This window comes from Oncorhynchus gorbuscha, linkage group LG12, assembly GCF_021184085.1.
Source record: "Oncorhynchus gorbuscha isolate QuinsamMale2020 ecotype Even-year linkage group LG12, OgorEven_v1.0, whole genome shotgun sequence".
NCBI lineage: Eukaryota > Metazoa > Chordata > Actinopteri > Salmoniformes > Salmonidae > Oncorhynchus > Oncorhynchus gorbuscha.
Window position 1 is genome coordinate 23,558,790 of NC_060184.1, and position 27,626 is coordinate 23,586,415.

At 44.0% G+C, this 27,626-nt stretch overlaps 2 protein-coding genes across 5 annotated transcripts in view; both read left to right on the forward strand.

The window, feature by feature from the left end:
* Positions 1-396: 396 nt before the first annotated feature.
* LOC123990729 (DNA helicase MCM9-like) lies at positions 397-18,056 on the forward strand. Of its 3 annotated transcripts, none has more exons than XM_046291547.1 (13): positions 397-544; positions 1,321-1,637; positions 9,337-9,650; positions 9,801-9,882; positions 10,293-10,493; positions 10,678-10,803; positions 10,921-11,040; positions 11,148-11,322; positions 11,455-11,657; positions 14,502-14,708; positions 14,886-14,968; positions 15,738-15,883; positions 16,109-18,056. In XM_046291547.1, the coding sequence occupies exons 2-13, from the start codon at positions 1,328-1,330 to the stop codon at positions 17,733-17,735; spliced, it is 3,594 nt and encodes a 1,197-aa protein (XP_046147503.1). In that variant the 5' UTR covers positions 397-544; positions 1,321-1,327; the 3' UTR covers positions 17,736-18,056. The 3 variants fall into 3 exon arrangements, with proteins under 3 accessions (XP_046147503.1, XP_046147502.1, XP_046147501.1); XM_046291546.1 differs by lacking the exon at positions 397-544 and adding an exon at positions 555-1,183; XM_046291545.1 differs by lacking the exon at positions 397-544 and having other exon boundaries at positions 555-1,637.
* Positions 18,057-22,761: 4,705 nt separating this feature from the next.
* LOC123990730 (centrosomal protein of 85 kDa-like) overlaps positions 22,762-27,626 on the forward strand; it is a 100,438-nt gene continuing 95,573 nt past the window's right edge. The window contains exon 1 of one of the 2 annotated variants that reach the window (XM_046291549.1): positions 22,762-22,805. In XM_046291549.1, coding sequence (XP_046147505.1) covers positions 22,790-22,805 — 16 coding nt within the window. In that variant the 5' untranslated portion in view covers positions 22,762-22,789. The remainder of the gene's footprint in view (positions 22,806-27,626) is intronic. The other variant, XM_046291551.1, reaches the window with a different exon arrangement.

Below are 27,626 nucleotides of genomic sequence, written 5' to 3' on the forward strand. Positions count from 1 at the left end.
CATTACACCACTGGTTTTTGACTAAACAGGATGCAGCTAATGTCAGAAGTGACTTTCTCACTGGAATTTGCGTAGCAGATTATGAGAATTCGGTCAAGGTTATACAATCTAAAATGCTAAATTCTCCGACGTGACTGCAATATGCAAGTTTTGACGTCACTTTTGACGTTAGCTGAGTCCCTTCGAGACATTCCCTACTCTGGCATGTGAATCTAAAGACCTTGCGGCTGCGCACTTTATTTTGCGAGACACTACCAAGTGAGAGTAGATAGGGGGTTCCTTCCATAAAAGCCTTTTCACATTTTGTTAAAGACACCCACGTGTTTTCCATTCTATTATTGTTGATTTTATGTAATTCATTGTATTTAATTCATGGTGACTATTTTAAGACATTGCTATGATGTTTATGTAATATTATAGTTTGAACACCCCCTGTTGAAGTAGTGTATGAATCCAGCGGGAAGTACCAAAGTGCTTAGTGTGTCGGTGGGACTTGTGTTGATATCGCTAGCTGTAGAGAAACTCAAACACTCAATAAAATAGGGTATGTATAAAGTTATATTGTTTGCTAAAACATATTACACGTTGAAGATTACATTTAGATTTTGGAATCATGTTTAGCTGTTGTCAAACGTGCCTCTCTGTTAGCTAGTTGACTTTAGCCAAACAACCAGATCTGGGACATCGCGTTATGGCATAGAGCAATTATTTTCCAACTTTGTTTAGTGACTGGCTTCAATATACTTTTATTATTCACAAAAGTAAAAATGTTGTTTAGTGTTGACAAACATTTTTCCATAAATGCTAGGTGTTTCTCCAAAATAGGCCACACTAGGTCTTGTCCATACGCGTGCGTCTGATATGAAGCGAATGTATCTCGTAAATCTTTGTCTTAGTACAGATCCGATGCATACGCGTGGACCGCAGCAATTATTAATAAAAGAAATGCATTCAACTGAAATGTGTCTTCCGCATTTAACCCTACCCCTCTGAATCTGAGAGGTGCGGGGGGGGGGGCAGCCTTAGTGACATCCACGTATTCGGTGCCAGGGAAACAGGGTAACCCCCTTGCTCAGGGGCAGAACGACAGATTTTTACATTGTCAACGATTCGATCCAGCAGCCTGTCGGTTAATGGTCCGACGCTCTAATAACTTCACCAGCCCGAGTTATCAAAAAATTGTGTAAGCACCACTTCACCTCTGCAACTAAATTGCCATTCTTTGTTTTTCAATCTCTCTGATGCACCACTACTATTAATGTCACCTTCGGTTTACAAGCCTGACACTATAGATGAGCTAAACCATATTCACCCCTCCAGATCCAGGATGTTGATAAGCCCAGAACAGGTAGCTCTGATAGGGCAGGTGTTTGAGGCGTATGTGACAGAGCACCACAGGAGTGACATCCTGCAGATCCTTCAGGAGCCTGATGAGGATGCCCACTACCCGGTGGTTATCAACGCCATGACACTGTTTGAAGCCAACATGGAGGTGGGCGACTACTTCAACGCCTACCCCAGCGAAGTCATCAACATCTTTGACAACACCCTTCACCGAGCTGCTAAGACAGTGTTAGAGAACTCTACACAGCAAAGGTGGTACAAGGTCAAACACCACCTGCATGCCCGAATCACAGGTAAGAGGCTCTTACCCACTTCCAAATCGATGCGAATAACCTCCTAGGCACTTGTATAGATCTGAAAAGATAAGCAGTATGTTGTAAATTTGTTCCACCTTGCCTATCATAGATTAAATTGGAGTTATTGCTATAATTATTTCTAATTAGTTATCCAATCTCTTTATTTACATGAAGACAAGTGCATAGAGAGGTCAATAATGAGAGACTAGAGAGCTCTTTCTGCTCCCTTCTATGAATGAATTGTCCTCGTACATAGTTATGGCCCTCTGCTGATGTAGCTTTATGGTACATCTGAGATCTACAGTACCAGTCAAAAGTTTGGACACACATACTCATTCAAGGGTTTTCCTTTATTTTTTACTATCTTTTACTATATTGTAGAATAATAGTGAATACATCAAAACTATGAAATAACACATGGAATCATGCAGTAACCAAAAAAGTGTTTAACAAATCAAAATATATTTTATATTTCAAATCCAATTTTATTGGTCACACACATATTTAGCAGATGTTATTGTGGGTGTAGCGAAATGCTTGTGTTCCAAGCTCCAATAGTGCAGTAGTATCTAACAGAACAAGAAGAATGGAATTAAGAAATATATAAATATTAGATTGAACAATGTCGAAGTGGCTTTGAATAAAAAAAACTGTAGAATAGAATGCAGTATGTAAACATGATTAAAGTGACTAGAGTTCCATTATTAAAGTGGCCAGTGTTTCCATGTCTATAGGGTAGCAGCCTCAATGGTGCAGGGATGCATAACTGGGTGGAAGTCGGTTAGTGATAGCTATTTAACAGTCTGATGGCCTTAATATAGAAGCTGTTTGTCAGTCTCTCAGTTCCAGCTTTGATGCACCTATTCTGACCTCGCATTCTGGAAGATGGCGAGGTGAACAGGCCGTGAGATTCTTCAAAGTAGCCAGCCTTTGCCTTGATTACAGCTTTGCATTCTCCCAAACAATTAACAGGTGTGCCTTGTTAATTTGTTGAATTTATTTCCTTAATGCGTTTGAGCCAGTCAGTTGTGTATACCACCCCTCCAAGGTATTTATTTATATTTATTTGGTAAAAGACCATGTCCATATTATGGCAAGAACAGCTCAAATAAGCAAAGAGAAACCATTATTACTTTAAGACATGAAGGTCAGTCAGTCCGTCCTGGAAGATGAAGAACTTTGTAAGTTTCTCAAAGTGCAGTCGCACAAACCATCAAGCGCTATGATGAAACTGGCTCTCATGAGGATCGCCACAGGAAAGGAAGGCCCAGAGTTACCTCTGCTGCAGAGGATAAGTTCATTAGAGTTACCAGCCTCAAATTGCAGCCCAAATAAATGCTTCACGGAGTTCAAGTAAGAGACATCTCAACATCATCTGTTCAGAGGAGACTGTGTGAATCAGGCCTTCATGGTCAAATGGCTGCAACGGAAACCACTTCTAAAGGACACCAATTGTAACAGCTTTCTAGGTGTGGTGAAGGAGAGTCGAACCAAACTGCAGCGTGTAGATTGCGATCCATGTTTAATGAAAACAAACATAAATACAAATAAACAACAAAACACTACAAAACAATAAACGTAATGAAAACCGAAACAGCCTATACTTGTCAACTAAATACAGGAACTAAGGACAATCACCCACGACAAACTCAAAGAATATGGCTGCCTAAATATGGTTCCCAATCAGAGACAACGATAAGCACCTGCCTCTGATTGAGAACCACTCCAGACAGCCATAGACTTTGCTAGATAACCCCACTAGCTACAATCCCAAATACATACACACCAAAACCCCAAGACAAAACACACCACAATACAAAAACTCCATGCCACTCACTGGCCTGACCCAATACATGAAGAAAAACACAAAATACTTAGACCAGGGCGTGACACCAATAAGAAGTAGACTTGCTTTGGCCAAGAAACACGAGCAATGAACATTAGACCGGTGGAAATCTCTCCTTTAATCTAATGAGTCCAAATTTGAGATTTTTGGTTCCAACCGCTGTCTCTTTGTGAGACGCAGAGTAGGTGAACGGATGATCTCTGCATGTGTGGTTCCCACTGTGAAGTGTGATTGTGTGGGGGTGCTTTGCTGGTGACACTGTCTGATTTATTTAGAATTCAAGGCACACTTAACCAGCAGCCATCCCACCTGGTTTGCGCTTAGTGGGACTATCATTTGTTTTTCATCAGGACAGTGGCCCAACACACCTCCAGGCTGTGTAAGGGCTGTTTGACCAAGAAGGAGTGTGGCATCAGATGATCTGGTCTCCACAATCACCTGACCTCAACCCAATTGAGATTGACCGCAGAGTGAAGGAAAAGCAGCCACCAAGTGCTGAGTATATGTGGGAACTCCTTCAAGACTGTTGGAAAAGCATTCCATGTGAAGCTGGTTTGTCATCAAGGCAAAGGTTGGCTACTTTGAAGAATCGCAAATGTGAAATATATTTAGATTTGTTTAACACTTTTTTGGTTACTACATGATACCATGTGTTATTTCATAGTTTTGATGTCGAAAATAGTCAAAAATAAAGAAAATAGAAAAACCCTTGAATGAGTACATGTGTCCAAACTTTTGACAGGTACTGTATATTTGTGAGTTAGCGGGTGGTTGTCCTCCCTGTCTAATTGCAATCCTTGAAAAGCTCCATTGAAAGCAGTGTCTGGAGGGGTTTGGCCGAAGTGTTCATTTTTTTGTTCATTTCACTTGTTCTGCTGGAGGCTCACCTCATCAGTCTGCTCTCTGCAACAGAAGTCATTTAAATCGAAACAGACGCCATTAGAGTTCCTCATCATAGATCGCTGAATCACTTGTCCAGTGGAAAACATTAGCATCCTTTTGATGCAGCTTGATGATGATAATAATCACAATAGGAAGTACAGTATACCTATCACTGGCCAGCAGGATTTAATGAGAACATTATGAACATATTGTCTCCGTGTAGGTATCTGTCTGGTTGTTGACTTGGGATGAATGTCTGCCTGAAATGCAGGAGAACAGTAGGCAGTAAGAGACTGAAACAGGAGACTCAGCATGATGTAACAACAACAACAAGCCATTCCAGATATCACTCTCAGCAGGCCCAGTATTGTGACTTCCTGGGATGACACATGGTTACCTGAGATGGGGACCAGAAAAACTGTAGCTACTCAATGAGGGTTTCTTATAGAGGTTGACAGATTAATCGGAATGGCCGATTTCAAGTTTTCATAACAATCTGAAATCAATTGCCGATTTCCGATTTTTTTTTTTTTTCTAGGCAAGTCAGTTAAGAACACATTCTTATTTTCAATGGCGGCCTAGGAACGGTGGGTTAACTGCCTTGTTCAGAATTTTACGTAATTATGACATAACATTGAAGGTTGTGTAATGTAACAAGAATATTTAGATAAAATACCGAACGGTTCCGTATTTCACTGAAATAATAAACGTTTTGTTTTCGAAATGATAGTTTCTGGATTCGACCATATTAATGACCAAAGGCTCGTATTTCTGTGTGTTATTATGTTATTATTAAGTCTGATTTGATAGAGCAGTCTGACTGAGCAGCAGCAGGCCCGTAATCATTCATTCAAACAGCACTTTCGTGCGTTTTGCCAGCAGCTCTTCGCAAGCACAGCGCTGTTTATGATGTCAAGCCTATCAGCCTAATGGCTGGTGTGACCAATGTGAAATGGCTAGCTAGTTAGCTGGGTGTGCGCTAATACCGTTTCAAAGCGTCACTTGCTTTTAGATTTGGAGTAGTTATTCCCCTTGCGCTGCAAGGGCCGCGCCTTTTGTGGGGCGATGGGTAACGCTGCTTCGAGTGTGGCTGTTGTTGATGTGTTCCTGGTTCGAGCCCAGGTAGGGGCGAGGAGATGGACGGAAGCTATACTGTTACACTGGCAATACTATGGTGCCTATAAGAACATCCAATAGTCAAAGGTTAATGAAATACAAATGGTATAGAGAGAAATAGTCCTATAATAACTACAACCTAAAACCTCTTACCTTGGAATATTGAAGTCTCATGTTAAAAGGAACCACCAACTTTCATATGTTCTCATGTTCTGAGCAAGGAACTTCAATGTTCGCTTTTTTACATGGCACACATTTCACATGGCACATATTTTACATGGCACATATTGCATATTGGCACATATTACTTTCTTCTCCAGCACTTTGTTTTTGCATTATTTAATCCAAATTGAACGTGTTTCATTATTTATTTGAGGATAAATTGATTTTATTGATGTATTATATTAAGTTAAAATAATTGTTCATTCAGTATTGTTGTAATTGTCATTATTACAAATAAATATATCAGCCGATTAATCAGTATCGGCATTTTTGGTCCTCCAAGTATCGGTATCGGCGTTGAGAAATCATATTCGGTCGACCTCTAGTTTCTTATGTACACTGTCTCGAGCAATAAGGCTGCGTTTACACAGACAGCCCGATTCTGATTTTTTTTGTTGTTGGACTGATTGGTATTTTAACCAATCAGATCAGTTCTTTTGCCAATAATTGGGCTAAAGATCATAATTGGTCTGTCTGTGTAAAGGCTGCCAAAACTCAGCCGCACTATGGGTTCCGACATCTGCCAGGCTGCCACAGTTTTACCGACACCATTAGTTTAACACCTGGAGCGGGTTGACATGGATTGGCCTGATTTGATTTTAATATGCAGATGATAAAAAAAGAGCACAGACATATAGTCAGATGGGAATCATCTGTAATGATTGACCTTGTCTGTCTGCCAGCCTTGCAAAGTAGCTCAACCTTCACATCTAATTACTTTAGCCATTGCGTACTGCAGTCTGGGGTCTCACCAGTACAGAGAGCAGTGTTATAAATAGCCAGATGATGTGCTCGACTCATATGCTGTTCCTTGGTTGGTGACATGGCGTGAATGTAGAAGGCATAGCAAATAGCAGCAGGGCTCTTGGTGATGCAGCTGTGTGTGTTCTGGTGGGGAATGTTACTGCTACAAGGCCATGTTTAAGATCAGACCAGTATATGCTTCAATACTTTCAACAGGTTGCTCGCTCGAAATTCAGAATGTCTCTCTGTGGAGAGGACCGCTGTATGTGGGTTGCATCTTAAAACTCAGTTGTCTACTCTCATGAGAAAATGGAAAGTGCTTCACATAAACCACTCTGAAGATTTGGATGGAAAATGTCAATGTTGTTTGAGATGCCAGATGGAGAGAGAGGACAATACACTATATATACAAAAGTTTGTGGACATACCTTCAAATGAGTGAATTCGGTTATTTTAGCCACACCCATTGCTGACAGGTGTATAAAATCAAGCACACAGACATGCAATCTCCATTGGCAGTAAAATGGCCTTACTGAAGAGCTCAATGACTTTCAATGTAGCACCGTCATAGGATGCCACCTTTTCAACAAGTCAGTTCGTCAAATTTCTACCATGCTAGAGCTGCCCCGGTCAATTGTAAGTGCTGTTATTGTGACGTGGCAACGTCTAGGAGCAACAACGGCTCAGCCGCGAAGTGGTAGGCCACACAAGCTCAGAACGGGACCGCCAAGTGCTGAATCGAATGGCGTGTATAAATCATGTCCTCAGTTGAAACACTCACTACCGAGTTCCAAACTGCCTCTGGAAGCAACGTCAGCACAATAACTGTTCGTCGGAGGCTTCATGAAATGGGTTTCCATGGCTGAGCAGCCGCACACAAGCCTAAGGTCAACATTCACAATACCAAGCGTCTGCAGGAGTGGTGTAAAGCTCGCCGCCATTGGACTCTGGAGCAGTGGAAACATGTTCTGTGGAGTGATAATGTTCTCTGGAACGCTACCTGCCCCAATGCATTGTGCCAACTGTCAAGTTGGGTGGAGGAGGAATAATGGTCTAGGGCTGTTTATCATGGTTCGGTCTAGGCCCCTTAGTTCCAATGAAGGGAAATCTTAATGCTACAGAATACAATAACATTCTAGACGACTCTGTGCTTCCAACTTGGCAGCAGTTTGGGGAAGGCCCTTTCCTGTTTCAGCATGACAATGCCCTCGTGCACAAAGCGAGGAAATGGTTTGTTGAGATGAACGCTGACTGCAAGCCAGGCCTATTGTTCAACGAGCATCTGGTCCTACTGGTCACCAAGATGTCTACATACTTTTGGCCATGTCGTGTATGTTCTATTTTTTTTAAAAGTGTAACTAGGGAAGTCCATTAAGAACACATTCTTATTTACAATGACGGCATACATTTGCCAAAACTGGACGGCGCTGGGCCAATTGTGTGCCGCCCTATGGGACTCCCAATCATGGCAGATATGATACAGCTTGGATTCGAACCAGGGATTGTCGTGATGCCTTTTGAGCTGAGATGCAGTGCCTTAGACTGCTGCACCACTCGGGAGCCCCTATTAATCCATGATAACATTGGTGGGCTGGAGTATTGCATTTTATCCATAAACGCCTATTTTCCTTTTATATTCTATCAGTGCATGGGATTACATTTTACACTGACAGTGTCTGCGAGTCCACAGATTTATCAGGGAAGAAGACTTCAAGTCTGCTATGGATTCTCACTGGCCACTGCTTAGGCCTAAAGCTACCTTTTACCAAAGAAGGCTTCTCCCATAAATCAAATCAAATGTTATTTGTCACATGCGCCGAATACAAAAGGTGGAGACCTTACTGTGAAATGCTTACTTACAAGCCCTTAACCAACAATGCAGTTCTTTAGAAAAATAAGCGATAAGAAAAATGTAAGAAATAAACTAAAGTAAAAAATATTACCGCAACAATAAAATAACAAAAACGAGGCTATATAGAGGGGGTACCAGTACAGAGTCAATGTGCGGGGGTACAGGTTAGTTGAGATAATTGAGGTAATATGTACATGTAGGTAGAGGTTAAGTGACTATGCATAGATAATAAACAGTGAGTAGCAGCAGTGTAAAAAAAAAAATGGGGGGGTCAATGCAAATAGTCTGGGTAGCCATTTGATTAGCTGTTCAGGAGTCTCATGGCTTGGGGGTAGAAGCTGTTAAGAAGCCTTTTGGACAGACTTGGTGCTATGGTACCGCTTGCCATGCGGTAGCAGAGAGAACAGTCTATGACTAGGGTGGCTGGAGTCTTTGGCAATTTGTAGGGCTTTCCTCTGACACCGCCTGGTATAGAGGTCCTGGATGGCAGGAAGCTTGGCCCCACAGTGACGCACTACCCTCTGTAGCACCTTGTGGTCGAAGACCGAGCAGTTGCCAGACTAGGTGGTGATGCAACCAGTCTGAAGGCTCTCAATGGTGTAGCTGCTGAACTTATTGAGGATTTGAGGACCCAGGCCAAATCTTCTCAGTCTCCTAAGGGGGAATAGATTTTGTCGTGCCCTTTTAGTGTTCTCTGCGTTAGTTACTTTTATCCAATAAAATACTGTTGGCTACTTGACAGATGTACAGTAAGGCTATGTAATTGGCTACACATCACATTACACACACAATTATTTTGTGCAAGATGCATGCGATACATCTCTCTTCAATACAATAGTGGGTAGAGAGCCCCATCTGGTGGTTAATATTGAGCATGACAAGGAATGCTGAACTTTGTTTGAGTTCCAGGAAAGATGGTACAGCGTGTTGTCAGTTCTGATCCTTGTTTTGATGTCTAGTCCAGTGCTCCTTGGTCTGTTTGATGTCCATAAACCTAACCTCCCTCTGCATTGCTGTATGTCATCACGCCTCAGGTCTTCCTGTGTGTCCTGAGCTCACCAGGGAGAACATCCCCAAGTCTCGGGACGCTGGTCACTTCCTGTCCGTCACGGGCACGGTCATCCGCACCAGTGTGGCCAAGGTTCTGGAGTACGAGAGGGACTACATGTGCTCTAAGTGCCGTTACGTGTTCTCCCTGCAGGCTGACTTTGAGCAGTACTATAGCTTCGTTCCCCCTACCAGCTGCCCCAACCAGGACCTCTGTAACTCCAACAAGTTCACCTGCCTGTCAGCCAGCTCCACCCCGGCAGCATGCAGGGACTACCAGGAAATTAAGATCCAGGAGCAGGTGACTTGGGGTTAAGGGGCTCTAGTACTGTTTGTTTTAATTATAGTCTACACATTGTTTAACCCTGTTGAATAACATCTGCAAACACAAATTGTAGGCCTATATTTGATCAAACTGCGCCCCTCTTTCCCTGCTGTTCTGTGTACTCAGGCCCAGAGGTTGTCTGTGGGCAGTATTCCTCGCTCCATGGTGGTCATTTTGGAGGATGATCTGGTAGACAGCTGTAAATCAGGTAACATTGGTCACTATGATGTCATTTGTCACTATGATATCACAGTTGACATTTGTATTGGAAAATACATCACAGTGGGATTGTTACATAAAGGATATTGCCATATTGTATTATGGGAATTTGTTTTGCAGAGGGTGACATCATTGTGTTAGGTAGATTGTGTCATCACTGAGTTTTGGAATTCCACATTGTGATGTATTACCAATGATGTCATAATACTGTATGATGTACGGCTATTACATTGTAGTGTCATGTTGTGTGTGATAACATCACAATACCATATGATTGTCTTTCACCCAAGATGAAGCCGCAGTAGATGAACATGAATGTTTTTAAGGGATTAGTGTCATCACATTGAATGTTGGGACTGAATTTCTAGGATATCACCATTTGTGATGACATTTTTTCAGGTGATGATGTTACAGTGTATGGAGTAGTTCGTCAGCGATGGAAGCCCCTGTACGAGGACGCACGCTGTGAATTGGATCTGGTGTTGAAAGCCAATTTCATTGAAGTGAACAATGAGCAGACCATGGCAGCTCTGGTCCTAGAGGACATGCAGCAGGAGTTTGAGGAGTTCTGGGACAATTACAAACATGACCCTATAACTGGTACATAATAACGCGACTGTAATACTTCCCCAATCCCCATAATTAAAACTGTTGCCATACAGATTTAGATACTACTTTTTAATGTATTTAATAGTCATTATTACATGATAAATACTATATGAGATGATATGGACATGAAATGTGTATGGAATTTGATTGGTGTTCTTCCATGTTCTCTCTGAAGGCAGGAACCAGATTCTCATGAGCCTGTGCCCACAAGTGTTTGGAATGTATGTAGTTAAGTTAGCTGTTGCCATGGTGTTAGCAGGTGGGGTGCAAAGAATAGATCCTTCTGGAACGAAAGTAAGAGGTATGTATCCTTGTTTCAAAATGTGGACCAATTTCTCTTACATGCCTCACAAACTGCAACTCTATTGGTGTCGATGTTAATATCTGATTCTAGATTTGTAATACGTTTCTGGTTTAGGCGAGTCTCATCTTCTGCTGGTGGGAGACCCAGGCACAGGGAAGTCTCAGTTTCTGAAGTACGCTGCTAAGATCACTCCCCGGTCAGTCCTCACTGCTGGGATCGGCTCCACTACCGCAGGTCTGTCTACCCTCTGCTGGTTCATCTGAAACAGTTCGCTTTGCTTAAAGGAATCACTGAAATGACTACTTATGTTAGTCAAAAAAGGAATATGTGTTGTGTGTCAGGGTTGACTGTGGCAGCAGTGAAGGACTCCGGGGAGTGGCATCTAGAGGCAGGAGCACTGGTGCTGTCTGACGGAGGCCTGTGTTGTATCGACGAGTTCAACAGCATCAAAGAGCACGACCGCACCAGCATCCACGAAGCCATGGAGCAGCAAACCATCAGTGTGGCCAAGGCAGGGTAAGGAAAAATCTTATCTTGCACTCACTTCTGTTATGGGCTGAAGCAGGGTCATAATGACTGACATGCATAAAGCATCTTTCTATTTCCTCCATTGACTTTGTGGGGTCTATTTCCCTCTGTCCCACCCAGCATGGTGTGTAAACTGAACACCAGGACCACCATCTTGGCTGCCACCAACCCTAAGGGCCAGTACGACCCAAACGTGCCTGTGTCAGTCAACGTGGCCCTGGCCAGCCCCCTGCTCAGCCGCTTTGACCTGGTCCTGGTCCTACTGGACACCAAGAACCCTGAGTGGGACCGCATCATCTCCTCCTTCATACTGCACAACAAAGGTGTTTATACAGAGTCCTTATAGAGAGAGAGAGTGAACAGGCTCTGAAGAGCTAGTGTGTTCACATCTACCAGTTTTTAGATCACACTGCGTTTTGGCTTCATAATGATAGAAACTGGTCCAGACCCTGGAGAAACAGGACTCTGGTCAATTAATGACATGAATTAATCTGTATGTCGCTATGGATAAAAGCATCTGCTAAATGGCATATTATATATACACTGCTCAAAAAAATAAAGGGAACACTTAAACAACACAATGTAACTTCAAGTCAATCACACTTCTGTGAAATCAAACTGTCCACTTAGGAAGCAACACTGATTGACAATACATTTCACATGCTGTTGTGCAAATGGAATAGACAACAGGCAATTAGCAAGACACCCCCAATAAAGGAGTGGTTCTGCAGGTGGTGACCATAGACCACTTCTCAGTTCCTATGCTTCCAGGCTGATGTTTTGGTCACTTTTGAATGCTGGCGGTGCTTTCACTCTAGTGGTAGCAGGAGACTGAGTCTACAACCCACACAAGTGGCTCAGGTAGTGCAGCTCATCCAGGATGGAACATCAATGCGAGCTGTGGCAAGAAGGTTTGCTGTGTCTGTCAATGTAGTGTCCAGAGCATGGAGGCGCTACCAGGAGACATGCCAGTACATCAGGAGACGTGGAGGAGGCCGTAGGAGTGCAACAACCCAGCAGCAGGACCACTACCTCCGCCTTTGTTCAACGAGGAGCACTGCCAGAGCCCTGCAAAATGACCTCCAGCTGGCCACAAATGTGCATGTGTCTGCTCAAATGGTCAGAAACAGACTCCATGAGGGTGGTATGAGGGCCCGACGTCCACAGGTGGGGGTTGTGCTTACAGCCCAACACCGTGCAGGACGTTTGGGATTTGCCAGAGAACACCAAGATTGGCAAATTCGCCACAGGCGCCCTGTGCTCTTCACAGATGAAAGCAGGTTCACACTGAGCACATGTGACAGACGTGGCAGAGTCTGGAGACGCAGTGGAGAACGTTCTGCTGCCTGCAACATCCTCCGGCATGACCGGTTTGGCTGTGGGTCAGTCATGGTGTGGGGTGGCATTTTTGGGGGGGGCCTCACAGCCCTCCATGTGCTCGCCAGAGGTAGCCTACTGCCAGTAGGTACCGAGATGAGATCCTCAGACCCCTTGTGAGTCCATATGCTGGTGCGGTTGGCCCTGGGTTCCTCCTAATGCAAGACAATGCTAGACCTCATGTGGCTGGAGTGTGTCAGCAGTTCCTGCAAGAGGAAGGCATTGATGCTATGGACTGGCCCGCCCGTTCCCCAGACCTGAATCCAATTGAGCACATCTGGGACATCATGTCTCGCTCCATCCACCAACGCCATGTTGCACCACAGACTGTCCAGGAGTTGGTGGATGCTTTAGTCCAGGTCTGGGAGGAGATCCCTCAGGAGACCATCCGCCACCTCATCAGGAGCATGCCCAGGCGTTGTAGGGAGGTCATACAGGCACATGGAGGCGACACACACTACTGGGCCTCATTTTGACTTGTTTTAAGGACATTCCATCAAAGTTGGATCAGCCTGTAGTGTGGTTTTCCACTTTCATTTTGAGTGTGACTCCAAATCCAGACCTTCATGGGTTGATACATTTGATTTCCATTGATCATTTTTGTGTGATTTTGTTGTCAGCACATTCAACTATGTAAAGAAAAAAGTATTTAATAAGAATATTTAATTCATTCAGATCTAGGATGTGTTATTTTAGTGTTCCCTTAATTTTTTTGAGCAGTGTATGATCAGTTGAAGTACAGAACAGTCATTAAAGAAACCAGTCCTCTAGAAGTGGAGTGGAATAATCTTGCGCTTAGTGCCTGAGATATCCACCAATTACATAGGTCATCTGAGGAATCAGTGGGATATCATATTTCTGGGTTAAGCTACACTGCAAATTAGAGTTGAGACCTCCACTGGGCTCTTCATTAGAAAAGACAATCTCTCTCCCCAGAAAACAGCATTTGATCATTTGCATAATATCATTCCCACAGTGTTTGCATAAGGAAGAGGGCTATGTTGAATGAAAATGCCAATGATGTAAAGTCTCTCTGGCATCTCCCCAGTTTAATTAGTGCTCTAGGTCATTATCAAGACGATCACTCAGGGAGTTGTGGTTACGGAAGCCTGGGTCCTATTCATTATGACAAAATGTTTTGCAACAAAAAACTAATCTTATTGGACAAGTTTAGGTAATCCCATCCTGTTTCAGTTAGTTTTCTTCTGTCTGGTAAATAATAGATACAACCCCGCATCTTGCTCATGACTTTAATCAGAAGGCTAATATCAATATGCATGCCAGTCTCTCTTGGCCAGTCTCTCTTGGCTAAAAGTAGAGGAGAGACTGACTGCATCACTTCTTGTTTTTATAAGAAACATTGATGTGTTGTAAATTCCAAATGGTTTGCATTGTCAATTTACACACAGCACTGACACACAAACTTACCCCAGCAGACATGCCACCAGGGGTCTTTTCACAGTACCCAAATCCAGAACAAATTCAAGAAAACATACAGTATTTATAGAGCCATGATTGCATGGAACTCCCTTCCATCAAAGATTGATCAAGTGAACAGCAAACCTGGTTTTAAAAAACAGATAAAGCAACACCTCACAACACCTCCCCTGTTTGACTTCGAGATTGTGTGTTGTTTTAAATGTATGTAATTCTGTCCTTGAGCGGTTCTTGTCTATTAATGTTCTGTATTATTGAATGTTTTCTGTGGACCCTAGGAAGAGTAGCTGCTACTATCGCTACCGCTAATTGGGATCCTAATAAAATACCAAATACCTTCATCTGCCCTTCAGGAGCTCCCTGCCAGTCGGAGGATTCTTTGTGGAGCATGGAGAAGATGAAGGCCTACTTCTGCCTGATCAAGGTGCTGCAGCCGCACGTGTCTGAGGAGGCCAACTCCATCCTGTCCCGCTACTACCAGCTGCAGAGGCAGAGTGACAGCAGGAACGCAGCCCGCACCACTATCCGCATGCTGGAGAGCCTCAGCCGCCTTGCTGAGGGTGGGACAGCATTTTACATTACACATCTAATGTCTTTCCTTCTGAATTCCTTTGGGTTTGGTTTAGTAGTTACTGAAAGTGTTCAAACTCATATTTATTATGTGAATGCTTTATGCTATAGTTGTTGTTGATATGATGTGGTCATGAAGCTCATGATCTTTGTCTTGATCCTGGCAGCACATGCCAGGTTGATGTTTCGAGACACTGTCACTGTGGAGGATGCTGTTGTTGTTGTCTCTGTCATGGAGTGCTCTATGCAGGTAGGAAGCTACACTTTGTTACATTCTAACATGAAATAAGAAATAAGGTGGTATATTTAAGCAATAAGGCCCAAGGGGATGTGGTATATTTAAGCAATAAGGCCCAAGGGGATGTGGTATATTTAAGCAATAAGGCCCAAGGGGATGTGGTATATTTAAGCAATAAGGCCCAAGGGGATGTGGTATATTTAAGCAATAAGGCCCAAGGGGATGTGGTATACCACAAACCCCCAAGATGCCTTATTGCTATTATAATAAACTGGTTACCAACGTAATTAGAAGAGTAAACATAAATGTTTCGTCATACCCATGGTATACGGTCTGATATACCACGGCTTTCAGCCAAACACTATTCGGGGCTCGAACCACCCAGTTTATAATGGCCAATATATCACGACTACGGGCTGTTCTTATGCACGACATGAGGCTGAGTACCTGGATACAGCCCTTAGCCGTGGTATATTTGACATATACCACAAACCTCTGAGGTTCCTTATTGATATAATAAGCAGGTTACCAACATAAATAGAACAGTAAACAAGTATTTTTGCATCATAACCATGGTATATTGTCTCATACACACACACACACACACACACATACACAGCTGAAATGCTTTTTCAGCCAATCAGAATCCAACACCCAAACTACCCAATTTATAACATGTTACATTGAATGTAAACTGTAATGCCTTGAGCATGACTTGAAACACATGACATAATATAAAATGTAAGGTAAAGTTTCAGTGCGGTGTGTGTGTATGCTTCAGGGGGGCGCTCTCCTGGGAGATGTGAATGCTCTTCACACGTCATTCCCTGACAACCCCAGTCAGCAGTACCAGACACAGTGTAAAATTGTTCTGGAGGGTCTCCAGATGCCTCACCTCCTCTACAAGGAGATGGACAGGCTCTCAAGGTGAGACATTATACTTGTGAAAATTTAAAGAACAAGGTTTGTGAAGATTCAACTTAAGTAAATATTGCTTATAAATAATGCATTCTCTAACTTATAGTCTTCTACACCATCAGAATAAATCTCACTTATAACAACTCCCCCTCCAACATATTACCTCTAAACCCTAGCCCAGTGAAAATACTGAGTACAACCCCCTTTATGTATGAATCATTGTGTTTTCTTTAGACTGCAGAATAATGGGCCAGGCTCCCCTAAAGGAACAGAAAAATGTTCTCCTCTGCCTGCAAAGCAGCCCAGTGATCTGAGCAGCAGTTATCATCACAAGAGTTCTACATTCCAGACAAGCGGTCCAGGGCACTCTGACATCACCACAGACTCAGAGAGCGGACTGGACTGGTTCCACTCACTGGCTGGCCCAGTGGGGGGAGGACATGCCAACTCGCCAATCATCACTTCACCCATCACAACATCCACACAACACAACCACAACTCCTTCTCAAAGCAGGCCCGAACCCTGCCAAAACACCCCGCTGTGGCGTTGCTGGGCAACAGCGGTGCTGCACACAAGGAGAGTGGGAGAGCGCCTGTGTGCGATAAGACACCCAGTATAACTGCGGAGGAGGAGGTGGTAGAGAGCTGTAAGGAGAGCAGTAAAAGCACAGCGGCAGCAGCAGCGGAAGACAGATCCTGTTCTGTGGTACAGAAGGTGTCCAAGAAACTGCGAGACAAACGGCTCAGAGCGATGACTCATGTTCCCCTTCAGGGAGACAAAGCTGTGGGAGGAGGCAACATCAGCACCAGCAGAGACCTCATAGACCATCTAGATGTGGAGCAGACCTTCTCCACAGACTCCCTGCCCTCCCACAGCACACCTGTAGCAGGGAGGAAACGCAACTCAAAAAAGAACAATGTCCCTTGTAACCTCCCGTCTGGAGACCAGGAGCTCTCTGGTACTGTGGGGTCAGGGGGAGAAGAACTGCACTCTAAGTTCACAGGGTTCACATTTAAACCCAGAGAGAAGATGACCCACACTGAACCTCTCTGTCCAGATACTGACAGCTCAGACTTTCACACAGGGAATAGAGGTCCACCTAGCAAAGCAAAGATTCATAACAGAGAGAAACATAACACCGTTTCTTCAGCTAGAGAGAAACAGAATTACAAAGACAAGCCAGCAGAGGGCAGCAGTTCTGCCAAGAAGCCGAGGGTTCAGTCTAAGGAGAAAGAGTTTCCCATTGAGGTGTCACGTGATCTGAACCCAGAGGTCAGTGGTCCCACGGCGGAGGGAGGTGATGGGGGGGATCATGGGACAGAGCAGAAACGGCAGCAGTTGCTGAGCAGAATTGCTCCAGGTGAGAACAGAACTACATTCACAACCTCCACAGACCCTCCACCACTACAGCCAGACCACCCAAAGCCCACTGTGGCGGCCTCTACCCTGGCCAAACTCTCCAGGTTCTCCTTCACAACTACAAAGGACAAGGAAGTTACAAACCTAACGCTTACATCAGGGGCTCAGGTTACCTCGTCCATAGAGCTTAAAGCGGGGCAGCAGGACACATGGACACAAGCTATCACCAGCATACAGCAGAGGACAGGGGTGCAAGCTAAAGCCTCTACAGAGGATAGGACTGAGGCAAGAGTTAGTGGAGACAAAGACTTCCAGACATTTAACAGTGAGGGCCAAAACCCTGCTATAGATTCTGCTGTCAACCCTAAAAAGAGAAAGTGTTTTGAGCTGGGCTCTAAAGGCCTCTTCTCTGGCCTGTCTATGTTCAGCTCCTCCAACTTTGATGAAGATGATCTGAGTGTAGACTGGGATGAGGAGTCGGGGGAAAAAACTAAAATGTAACAGTGAAATTATGTTTGAAACGATGTAATGTACTGAATATTATTTGTGACTTCACCATGTGTGTGCATGTGTGTTTGTTGTTGTATTGTCAATAATTGGTATACATTTGCAGATCAGTGTTTGATCATGAGATTCACTATCGACTTGATGTCATGCTGTTGGATATTGAACGCACTTATGCCATAGAAACAATCTTGTAAATCTGTTTCTTCTGTAAATGAAACCTCTTTCACAAAGCCTGTGGTCTTGTGTCACAATATCTGAAATACTGCTGTTATATGAGGTAGTCAAAGGGCACATTTTCATCATGGAATGGGCAATATTACACACTGTGAAAACACGCAATGTTGCTGTAGGCAAAAGTTATGTTCATTCAAAGTAAAAAATCTGTGGCACAAATCAATGTGGGTGATGATTAACTGGGCCCTACATTTGCCTAAGGCTGTGTATTATGATGTGGTATATAATGGTTTCATCTTCTGAGCCAATGCCAGAAACTCCCTTTGGTGTGGTGCTATGGCTGTTGTCATGACTGTGGATGGCATTCCATAAGGAAGCTGCATGAAAGCTCCTTGTCAGGTTGTATAAGGATCAGAGACAGGTGCAGGAATGCGTAATAGGGGGTTTTATTACTCCACCCAAAATACAACATGATATGGGGACGAAGCCCAAAACAAACACATATAAAATACACAGGGATGTAAACCCAAACAAACACACATATAAAATACACAGGGATGTAACGCAAACAAACACGTATATAAAATACACAGGGATGTAACCCAAACAAACACGTATATAAAATACACAGGGATGTAACCCAAACAAACACGTATATAAAATACACAGGGATGTAACCCAAACAAAAGAGTGAGGTTTAAACCTCTAAAGATTACATGGGACAAGACCCATAATAACACTCCACAGGATGAGACCCGAAATAACAAGTGCACAAAAGCCGAAACAACAAAGCAGAATTCACAAGACCAACGGACATGGGAACAGAGGGCACAGGGAATGGGAACCAGGTGTGCGTAATGAGACAAAACAGTCTGGGGTTGGTGGTAATGAATCCAGTTCAGTGACATCTAGAAAGCCGGTGACGTAGACCTCCGGAGCTGGTGCACGGAATGAGCAGCAGTACCAGGGGGATCCATGACTACTCAGCAATAGCTAATGGGATCAGAGGAAGTCTGGAAGGTGTGTTGGCTCGGTCAGGCAAGGCCACTAACAATATCAACCCCACTACTTGTAGAATTATACTGAACAATAATATAAATGCAACATGCAACAATTTCAATGATTTTACTGAGTTACAGTTCATATAAGGAAATCAGTCAATTTAAATAAATCCATTAGGCCCTAATCTATGAATTTCACATGACTTGGCAGGGGCGCAGCCAATCAGAATTAGTTTTTCCCCACAAAATGGCTTTATTACAGGCGGAAATACTCCTCAGTTTCATCAGCTGTCTGGGTGGCTGGTCTCAAAGGATCCCGCAATTAACGAAGACTGATGTGGAGGTCCTGTGCTGGCATGGTTACGTGTCATCTGCGGTTGTGAAGCCGGTTGGACGTACTGCCAAATTCTCAAAACCAGGTTGGAGGTGGCTTATGGTAGAGAAATTAACATTCAATTCTCTGGCAACAGCTCTTTTGGACATTCCTGCAGTCAGCATGCAAATTGTACACTCCCTCAAAACTTGAGACATAGGTGGCATTGTGTGACAAAATTACATATTTTAGTGGCCTTTTATTGTCCGCAGCACAAGATGCACCTCTGTAATGATCATGCTGTTTCATCAGCTTCTTGATATGCCACACATGTCAGGTGGGTGGGTTATCTTGTTAAAGCAGAAATGCTCACTAAAAGGGATGTAAACAAATTTGTGAACAACATTTTAGAGAAATAAGCTTTGTGCTTATGGAACATTTCTGGGATCTTTTATTTCAGCTCATGAAACATGGGACTTTACATGTTGTGTTTATATTTTTGTTCAGTGTAACATTTAAGAAGGTGGAAACAAATCAATCAAATCTCAGTAGGAACAACAGTTTTACTTTTCAAACTCAAACCAGAGAGGCTGACGCATTCTGCAATAAAAAAAATAGGATCAGCCACAAGCATAAAGGTAACATATCAAGATGTGTTTTACACGTTACAATTCTATCATCCAAACATGCAGAAGCATCTCTTTTGTTCTAGTTGGTGAAGGTCAGATTGCTCAATGTCAGCCAGACAGTCCCCAGTGAGATGGTGTGATGTTGATATTAATGGAGGTGGGTGACAAAATTAGGTAAGATGAGGAGTTAATGGATACTAACTTCCTGCAGATGAAACAGCAGCCTCATCAATAAGGAAGACATATTGATTAGCCATCTGCCAGACTGGCTCACAACACTAGCACATACAATACCTAACCCAACCACTACATGATGTCATCCCTCTGGTATGCCTTTGCTTTTACAAACATTTTCAGGAGTATATTGTATTTCTAATGTGTCCTCTGTGTCCAAGGTGTGTGTCTGAGGCTCTTCTGATCTCCCTGTTCAAAGGATTGAATATGTTCTTGCCACAATAATCTTGGCACAGTAATAATGTCAAGTGAAATGTATGCGCTCATAATAATACAGATTTGATAAAAGGTGCTGTACTTTGGAGAATTTCAGTTTGATCTAGAATACTTTTACAATAAAATGAGCTATACTTATTAAAAGTAGGAGAGGTAAAACAACTGAATAATATGCATTCCATTATTGAAATGTAGAATATATTGCATAATTCCACAGTGCACATACTGCTAATTAAGGACTTCTTAGCCATAGTGGTAGTTTATCTCAGCAGGTTTTGGCAGTCTGAACAGCTGACCGTTGCTTTGTGCCAAATGCACATGTCTGGGTACTCACATGAAGTGGTCTTTGTTTGTTGTGAGTGGATTTAACAGAGTCTGTTTGGTTTTTGTCCTCAGCTTATTCCTCGTGGCTGTTTGGAGTTATTCCTCAGGGTTTGTCTTTTCAGTTGGAGCATCTATTATGGTAAGTCTGTTCTACGTTTTGTATTATCATTTCTCAACTGCTTGGGAAAATTGTCTTTAAATCTTTTTTACCACATAGGCCTACATAACTAAATTACTCTAAAACTGTATTTTTGTTGTTTCCTTAGCACTACAAAGCTTATTCAAATAATCAGAGCTTGATGAGTTGATTATATGAATATGTTGTGTAGTGTTAGGGCAAAACAACTTGCACACAGGAGAGGCCCCAGGAACGAGTTTGGAAAACCATGCTCCTAATCTAACTGGCTTGCTAGATTCCTCTCCTATTCCCTCTCAGGCCATCCCTATCTGTTAAAAAAAAACATTTCAGGTTCCTAATGTACTCCAACGTGCCCCTGAAACCTGTGGTACTAGATCTGCGGGTTCCATAGGAATGAGCAACAGTGAAAGGTTGCCTGCGTGCCTCTGGAAGGCTGCACACTGTTACACAAACAGACTGGAGATATTTCACAGGCTTGTTTTTGCAATGGTGCTGCAGGAACAGAGAGGAGAGCTGAGTGGAGAACACTGACTGATAGATAACTCCTGTCAGAAGAGCTGGATGTCTGAGGTATGAACTCATGCAGTCTAATGTGACTGACAACACCTACAAGTCAGTACACTTCACCTAAACTCACCTTGTCCGAGTTTGAAAACAACATGCATTTAGATTCAATATTTTTGAAACTCACTTCTACTGTAAAGGTTGGGATTCAATCTTACACTTTAGATACATTCATAACTCTCTCACTGAGATGTATTCAACTGTGTATGAGAACATTGTTGATGCAAAAAGTTGGGCAACACAACACCACTGTTGCACTGACAGGGTGGACACGAACACACTGAGCATAATATAACTGCTGACTAAGGAACACTTACTGTGTAGAAAGACACTACTACCAGCTTTCAGCATCCTCTGAGTTTCAAACTGAACTTCCCAAAACTGCACCTAAATGATCTTATCTTAGAGTAAGAGGGGGAAGAGAGGGGTGTAGAGATCTGCAGAAGTTTAGTTGGCCTCTGGTTCAACTTGAAGGTGGAGCTCAAAGCTTCCGGAATGAGCATGAGGAGATTGTGGAAGCTGGAGTAGAGACCATGGGCCTGTCCAGACACTTCATAAAATGTAGACGAACAATATTGATCTATACGGTTAACGACAGAGGGTCAGATAAAACACCCCATCAAGATGGCATTTAACAGGCCATGGTTTGAGAAGTGCACTTTGACTAAGTCTAATGGTGAACACAGGCAGATTTACTAGAGGCCTAGAGGAAGCAGGCTTCTTGTTCAGCCATATAGCTGCACTAAGTCTAATGGTGAACACAGGCAGATTTACTAGAGGCCTAGAGGAAGCAGGCTTCTTGTTCAGCCATATAGCTGCACTAAGTCTAATGGTGAACACAGGCAGATTTACTAGAGGCCTAGAGCAGGCTTCTTGTTCAGCCATATAGCTGCACTAAGTCTAATGGTGAACACAGGCAGATTTACTAGAGGCCTAGAGGAAGCAGGCTTCTTGTTCAGCCATAAAGCTGCACTAAGTCTAATGGTGAACACAGGCAGATTTACTAGAGGCCTAGAGGAAGCAGGCTTCTTGTTCAGCCATAAAGCTGCACTAAGTCTAATGGTGAACACAGGCAGATTTACTAGAGGCCTAGAGGAAGCAGGCTTCTTGTTCAGCCATAAAGCTGTAACTTGATTGTGTTCCTGCTGCATGTTTCACTGTCGGAAGATTGTATGATATTGTTTTTTCTTCATAACGTGTGTTAAAAGGCGAAAGATCTTTTGACTCCTTTGATGTTTTGAATCCTTCCTCAAAAGTAGGCCAAATCCACAAAGCGAAGTGTGACATGAGTCATCCACGTTGCTCATTTGCACGTCTTGCATTCAAAATGTAACTTTGCAGTGTTTGGTGAAAGTGATTGGCTGATCGAGTTCCTGTGTTGAGTTTCATGTCAAGGCATTCTGAACCCTTTGCCACTTCCTCACTCTGCTCCTGCATTGTGTGCTGAAGTGCTCATGAAGAAGAACGTGTGTAAGTGATCATTTTTTTCTCATGCCATCCTATTATACATGTTTTCCTTTCTCATGTTTGTTCATGTCAGTGTATAGTTGCTCACAATCAAAATGAATACATTGAAATCTGGTTGTGTGGTTTGAACCGATGGAAATATGTGAAGTCGGGGATACAACCAAAATAGATGTCTTTGGATTAAGGCTACTTAAAATAGAATTTGACTTGTTTTTATCTAGATTCCATTCTAGAGACCCTTTGGATCTTGTTGATATATTCTCGAGTTCCATTAGCACCTCTGCCATCCATTGCACTATTCAGAGAAACTATTTCTGGCAGAAATGTGTTAAAGTTGAGGCATGTGAACAGCTAATGCTCCTTAAACATGTAGTGGTCATGCTAGTGTAATGGTATTTTAGTGTCACACATGGTCTGGCCAGGGTTTTCTGTTGACGTGTGTGTGCTGTGGGCTGTGCAGGTTGGCTTTAGTAGTGTGTTCAGGCCAAGGTCATTGGTTTCCTGGCTGAGAAACAGGAAGTGGGTGCAGGTAGCAGTCTGCAGTGAGCTGATAACATGCACAAAAACACTGATTCTGACACTCCTCCATTTGCCCAAAGTCCCACTTGATTGATATTGCTACAACGATGTGGAGATTCTACATGTAATCCACCTCTGCTCATCCAATATCTGAGGTAGGGGGAGAGAAAACAACAAGGAAACAGCAGGTCACTGCTGTCCTCAGTGGAACAGAAATATTATTTGAGAGGAAATGTTATGTACTGGATAGCGACTGTGTTCATTACTCTAATAAGGGCTGGGTGCCAGACTTCAGCTTTGATACCAAAACATGTGGTCTTTGCTTTGAAAAATTAGGCCTTCTTTGAGCAGTCTTGTAGTAATGCATTCCAGTATTAGCTAGTTGTATTGGAATTCTCCCTGACTTAGTCACTCACATTCCAGATGTGGTTTTGTAATGCGCCGAGTTACAAGCCTCTTCACGTTAAATGTTTACTCAAGTTATTTTTGCTGCTCATAAAAGGTGCATCTGAAAATAACCAGACATGAGTTTAATCACACTTAAATGTGTGCTGATAGCAGCCCAAGGATTGTTTGGTAAATGTGAAGTGTTCTTTGTTCTGTGCTGAAGAGTGTTGTCCACTGTTCAGAGAGGGAGTGGGCCATAGTGTTTGACTGAAAGAACCACTGTTGTCGTGGAGATGGTATGTTGTGTCTTGCAGTGCCAGGGTTCCATACAGAACTACATGTCTGCTCTGTGTCTAGAGATATATGCACAACTTAGTTCCTCTTATACGCAGGTGTTATTTTTCAGGCCTCGCCCAAACATTTTCCAAAATCACCAGACTACAGTTACAATCGTGCTAGCTTTGACAGTAGAATGATTATTAGAAGTGGTGATTGACGAATCGAATCCTAATTATTTTTGGAGTGCTGCCAAAGTACTAAGTTGTCAAGTATGTGACTGAACGGGAGAGTGTTCTCAGTAACTCATGTTGATGATGGAAATGGGTGATTATGTAATACGCTGTTGCAATACCATTCATGTTCTATCCTGTTGAGAGACCCAGTTTTGTGTTTGGTTCATTGTACAGTTTGCTATCTGGAATTTCTTGTACCTGCAAATTGTGTCATCTTTTTTTACACTTCTCTTTTCTTTATATCGCTATTATGGATTTAGATTATGGATTTACTGTAGATTATGGATTTACTGTAACGTAGTTCGTCTGTTGTTTGAAGAGAGTCAGACCGAAATGCAGCGTGTAGGTTACTCATGACTTTTAATAAAGATAAAGCGGTACATGAAATAACTGAAAATATGAAAACAACAAACGAGTGAAACTAATTACAGCCTATCTGGTGACAAACACAAAGACAGGTACAATCACCCACGAAATACAACGCGCACTCAGGCTACCTAAATACGGTTCCCAATCCGAGACAACGAGAATCAGCTGACTCCAATTAGGAATCGCCTCAGGCAGCCAAGCCTAACTAGACACACCCCTAATAATACACACTCCCAATTAATACAAACCCCAATACGAAATACAACATATAAACCCATGTCACACCCTGGCCTACCCAAACATATAACAAAAACACAAGATACAATGACCAAGGCGTGACAGAACCCCCCCCCCTAAGGTGCGGACGCCGGGACGCACCTCAAGAGCATAGGGAGGGTCCGGGTGGGCGTCTGTCCATGGTGGCGGTTCTGGCTCGGGACGTGGACCCCACTCCATAAATGTCCTAGTTCCTCCCCTTCGCGTCCTAGGATAATCCACCTTCTCCGCCGACCATGGCCTAATAGTCCTCACCCTGATCCCCACATAACTGAGGGGCAGCTCGGGACCGAGGGGCAGCTCGGGACAGAGGGGCAGCTCGGGACAGAGGGGCAACTCAGGATAGAGGGGCATCTCAGGACAGCAGGGCAGCTCAGGACAGAGGAGCAGCCCGGAACCGAAGCAGCCCGGTACTGAGGGGAAGCCCGGTACTGAGAGGCAGCCCAGTACAGAGAGGAAGCCTAGTACTGAGAGGCAGCCCAGTACAGAGAGGAAGCCTAGTACTAAGAGGAAGCTCAGTATTGAGAGGAAGCTCAGGCAAGGTAGTAGGCTCCGGTAAATCCTGGCTGGCTGGTAGAACTGGATGATTCCGGTTGTCTGGCTGATCTAGAAGATCTTGGCAGACTGGCACTTCTGGCGGATCCTGGCAGACTGGCACTTCTGGTGGATCCTGGCAGACTGGTGACGCTGGGCCGACTGGCGGCGCTGGGCAGACAGGAGACTCCGGCAGCGCAGGAGAGGAGAAAAGCTCTGGCTGCGCTAAACAGGCGAGGCGCACTGGACGCGCTGGGCCGACTGGGAGCACTGGTGGTGCTGGACAGACAGGAGACTCCGGCAGCGCAGGAGAGGAGAAAGGCTCTGTCTGCGCTGGGCAGACTGAGAGCACTGGCGGCGCTGGGCAGACTGGCGGCGCTGGGCAGACTGGGAACACTGGCGGCGCTAGGCAGACTGGGAGCACTGGCGGCGCTGGGCAGACTGGGAGCACTGGCGGCACTGGGCAGACTGGGAGCACTGGCGGCGCTGGGCAGGCGAGACGCACTGGAGGCCTGGTGCGTGGTGCTGGAACTGGTGGTACTGGATCGAGGACACGCACAGGAAGCCTGGTGTGGGGAGCTGCTACCGGAGGACTGGTGTGTGGAGGTGGCACAGGATGGGCTAGACCGTGAAGGCGTACTGGAGATCTTGAGAGCAGTGTAGGCACAGCACGTGCAAGGCTAGGGATGTGCACAGGAGGCCTGGTGCGTGAGGCTGGCACCAACTTCACCAGCCGACTAACACGCACCTCAGGTTGAGTATAGAGCGCTAACTCAGGTGCTATCAAATCCCCGACACGATCCGTCGGACGAATATTATATCTATAGCACCAAGCTAGCAACTCCCTCATTACTCTCCACTCCACTTTCCCCATTAACTCCTTCACAGTCTCTGCTTCGCTCACATCTAACACTGGCTCTGGTTCTGGTCTCCTCCTTGGCTCCTCACGATGAACAAGGAGAGTTGGCTCAGGTCTATCTCCTGACTCAGCCATACTCTCCCTGAGCCCCCCCCAATAATTTTTTTGGGGTGACTTTCCGGTTTCCAACCGCGTCGCCGTGCTGCCTCCTCATACTTGCGCCTCTCCGCTTTAGCTGCTTCTATTTCCTCCTTGGGACGGCGATATTCTCCCGGCTGCGCCCAGGGTCCTTTACCGTCTAATTCCTCCTCCCATGTCCAAATCTCCAAATGATGCAGTCTCTCCCATTGCAACTGCTCTTCACGATTAACAGGGAGAGTAGGCTCAGGTCTGAATCCTGACTCTGCCACTCTCTCTCTGCGCTTTCCCCCGTTACCTTCGGTTTTCGATCTGTATAGCAATGTTTTCCTTCTCGATTCCATACGTGTATAGCCCTCTTCGCATTGCTGTAGGGAATCCCAGGCGGGCTCCTGCACTCGCTCTGGGTCAGCCGCCCCCCTGTCGATTTCTTCCCACGTGTATAATCCCTGCTTCTGCCGTCCATAACGTCCTCCTTTAGATCCTGCCAGTTCACACGCTGCTCGGTCTGTGAATGGTGGTGGGTGATTCTGTAACGTAGTCTGTTGTTTGAAGAGAGTCAGACCGAAATGCAGCGTGTAGGTTACTCATGACTTTTAATAAAGATAAAGCGGTACATGAAATAACTGAAAATATGAAAACAACAAATGAGTGAAACTAATTACAGCCTATCTGGTGACAAACACAAAGACAGGTACAATCACCCACGAAATACAACGCGCACTCAGGCTACCTAAATACGGTTCCCAATCCGAGACAACGAGAATCAGCTGACTCCAATTCGGAATCGCCTCAGGCAGCCAAGCCTAACTAGACACACCCCTAATAATACACACTCCCAATTAATACAAACCCCAATACGAAATACAACATATAAACCCATGTCACACCCTGGCCTACCCAAACATATAACAAAAACACAAGATACAATGACCAAGGCGTGACACTTACATCAGGAACACTAACATCATACTAGCCACATGTTTTATGCAATAACAGGGGGAGTGTGCAACCATCATGTCCTCTCACTTTGTGGTAGTAAGTCTTCAATTACATGACACTTTATTGAAAAACACATTTAATGATTCAGAACACACACTTCCCCATGTGTCCTATGTCTTTTGGCAGCTCTGTTTAACTCTTCTATTGAGACAATTGCATTTTTATGCAGGCACACAAAGGATGGCATTTGTTTAATTGAGAGGGTATGGGTAATTGAACCAGGACAAT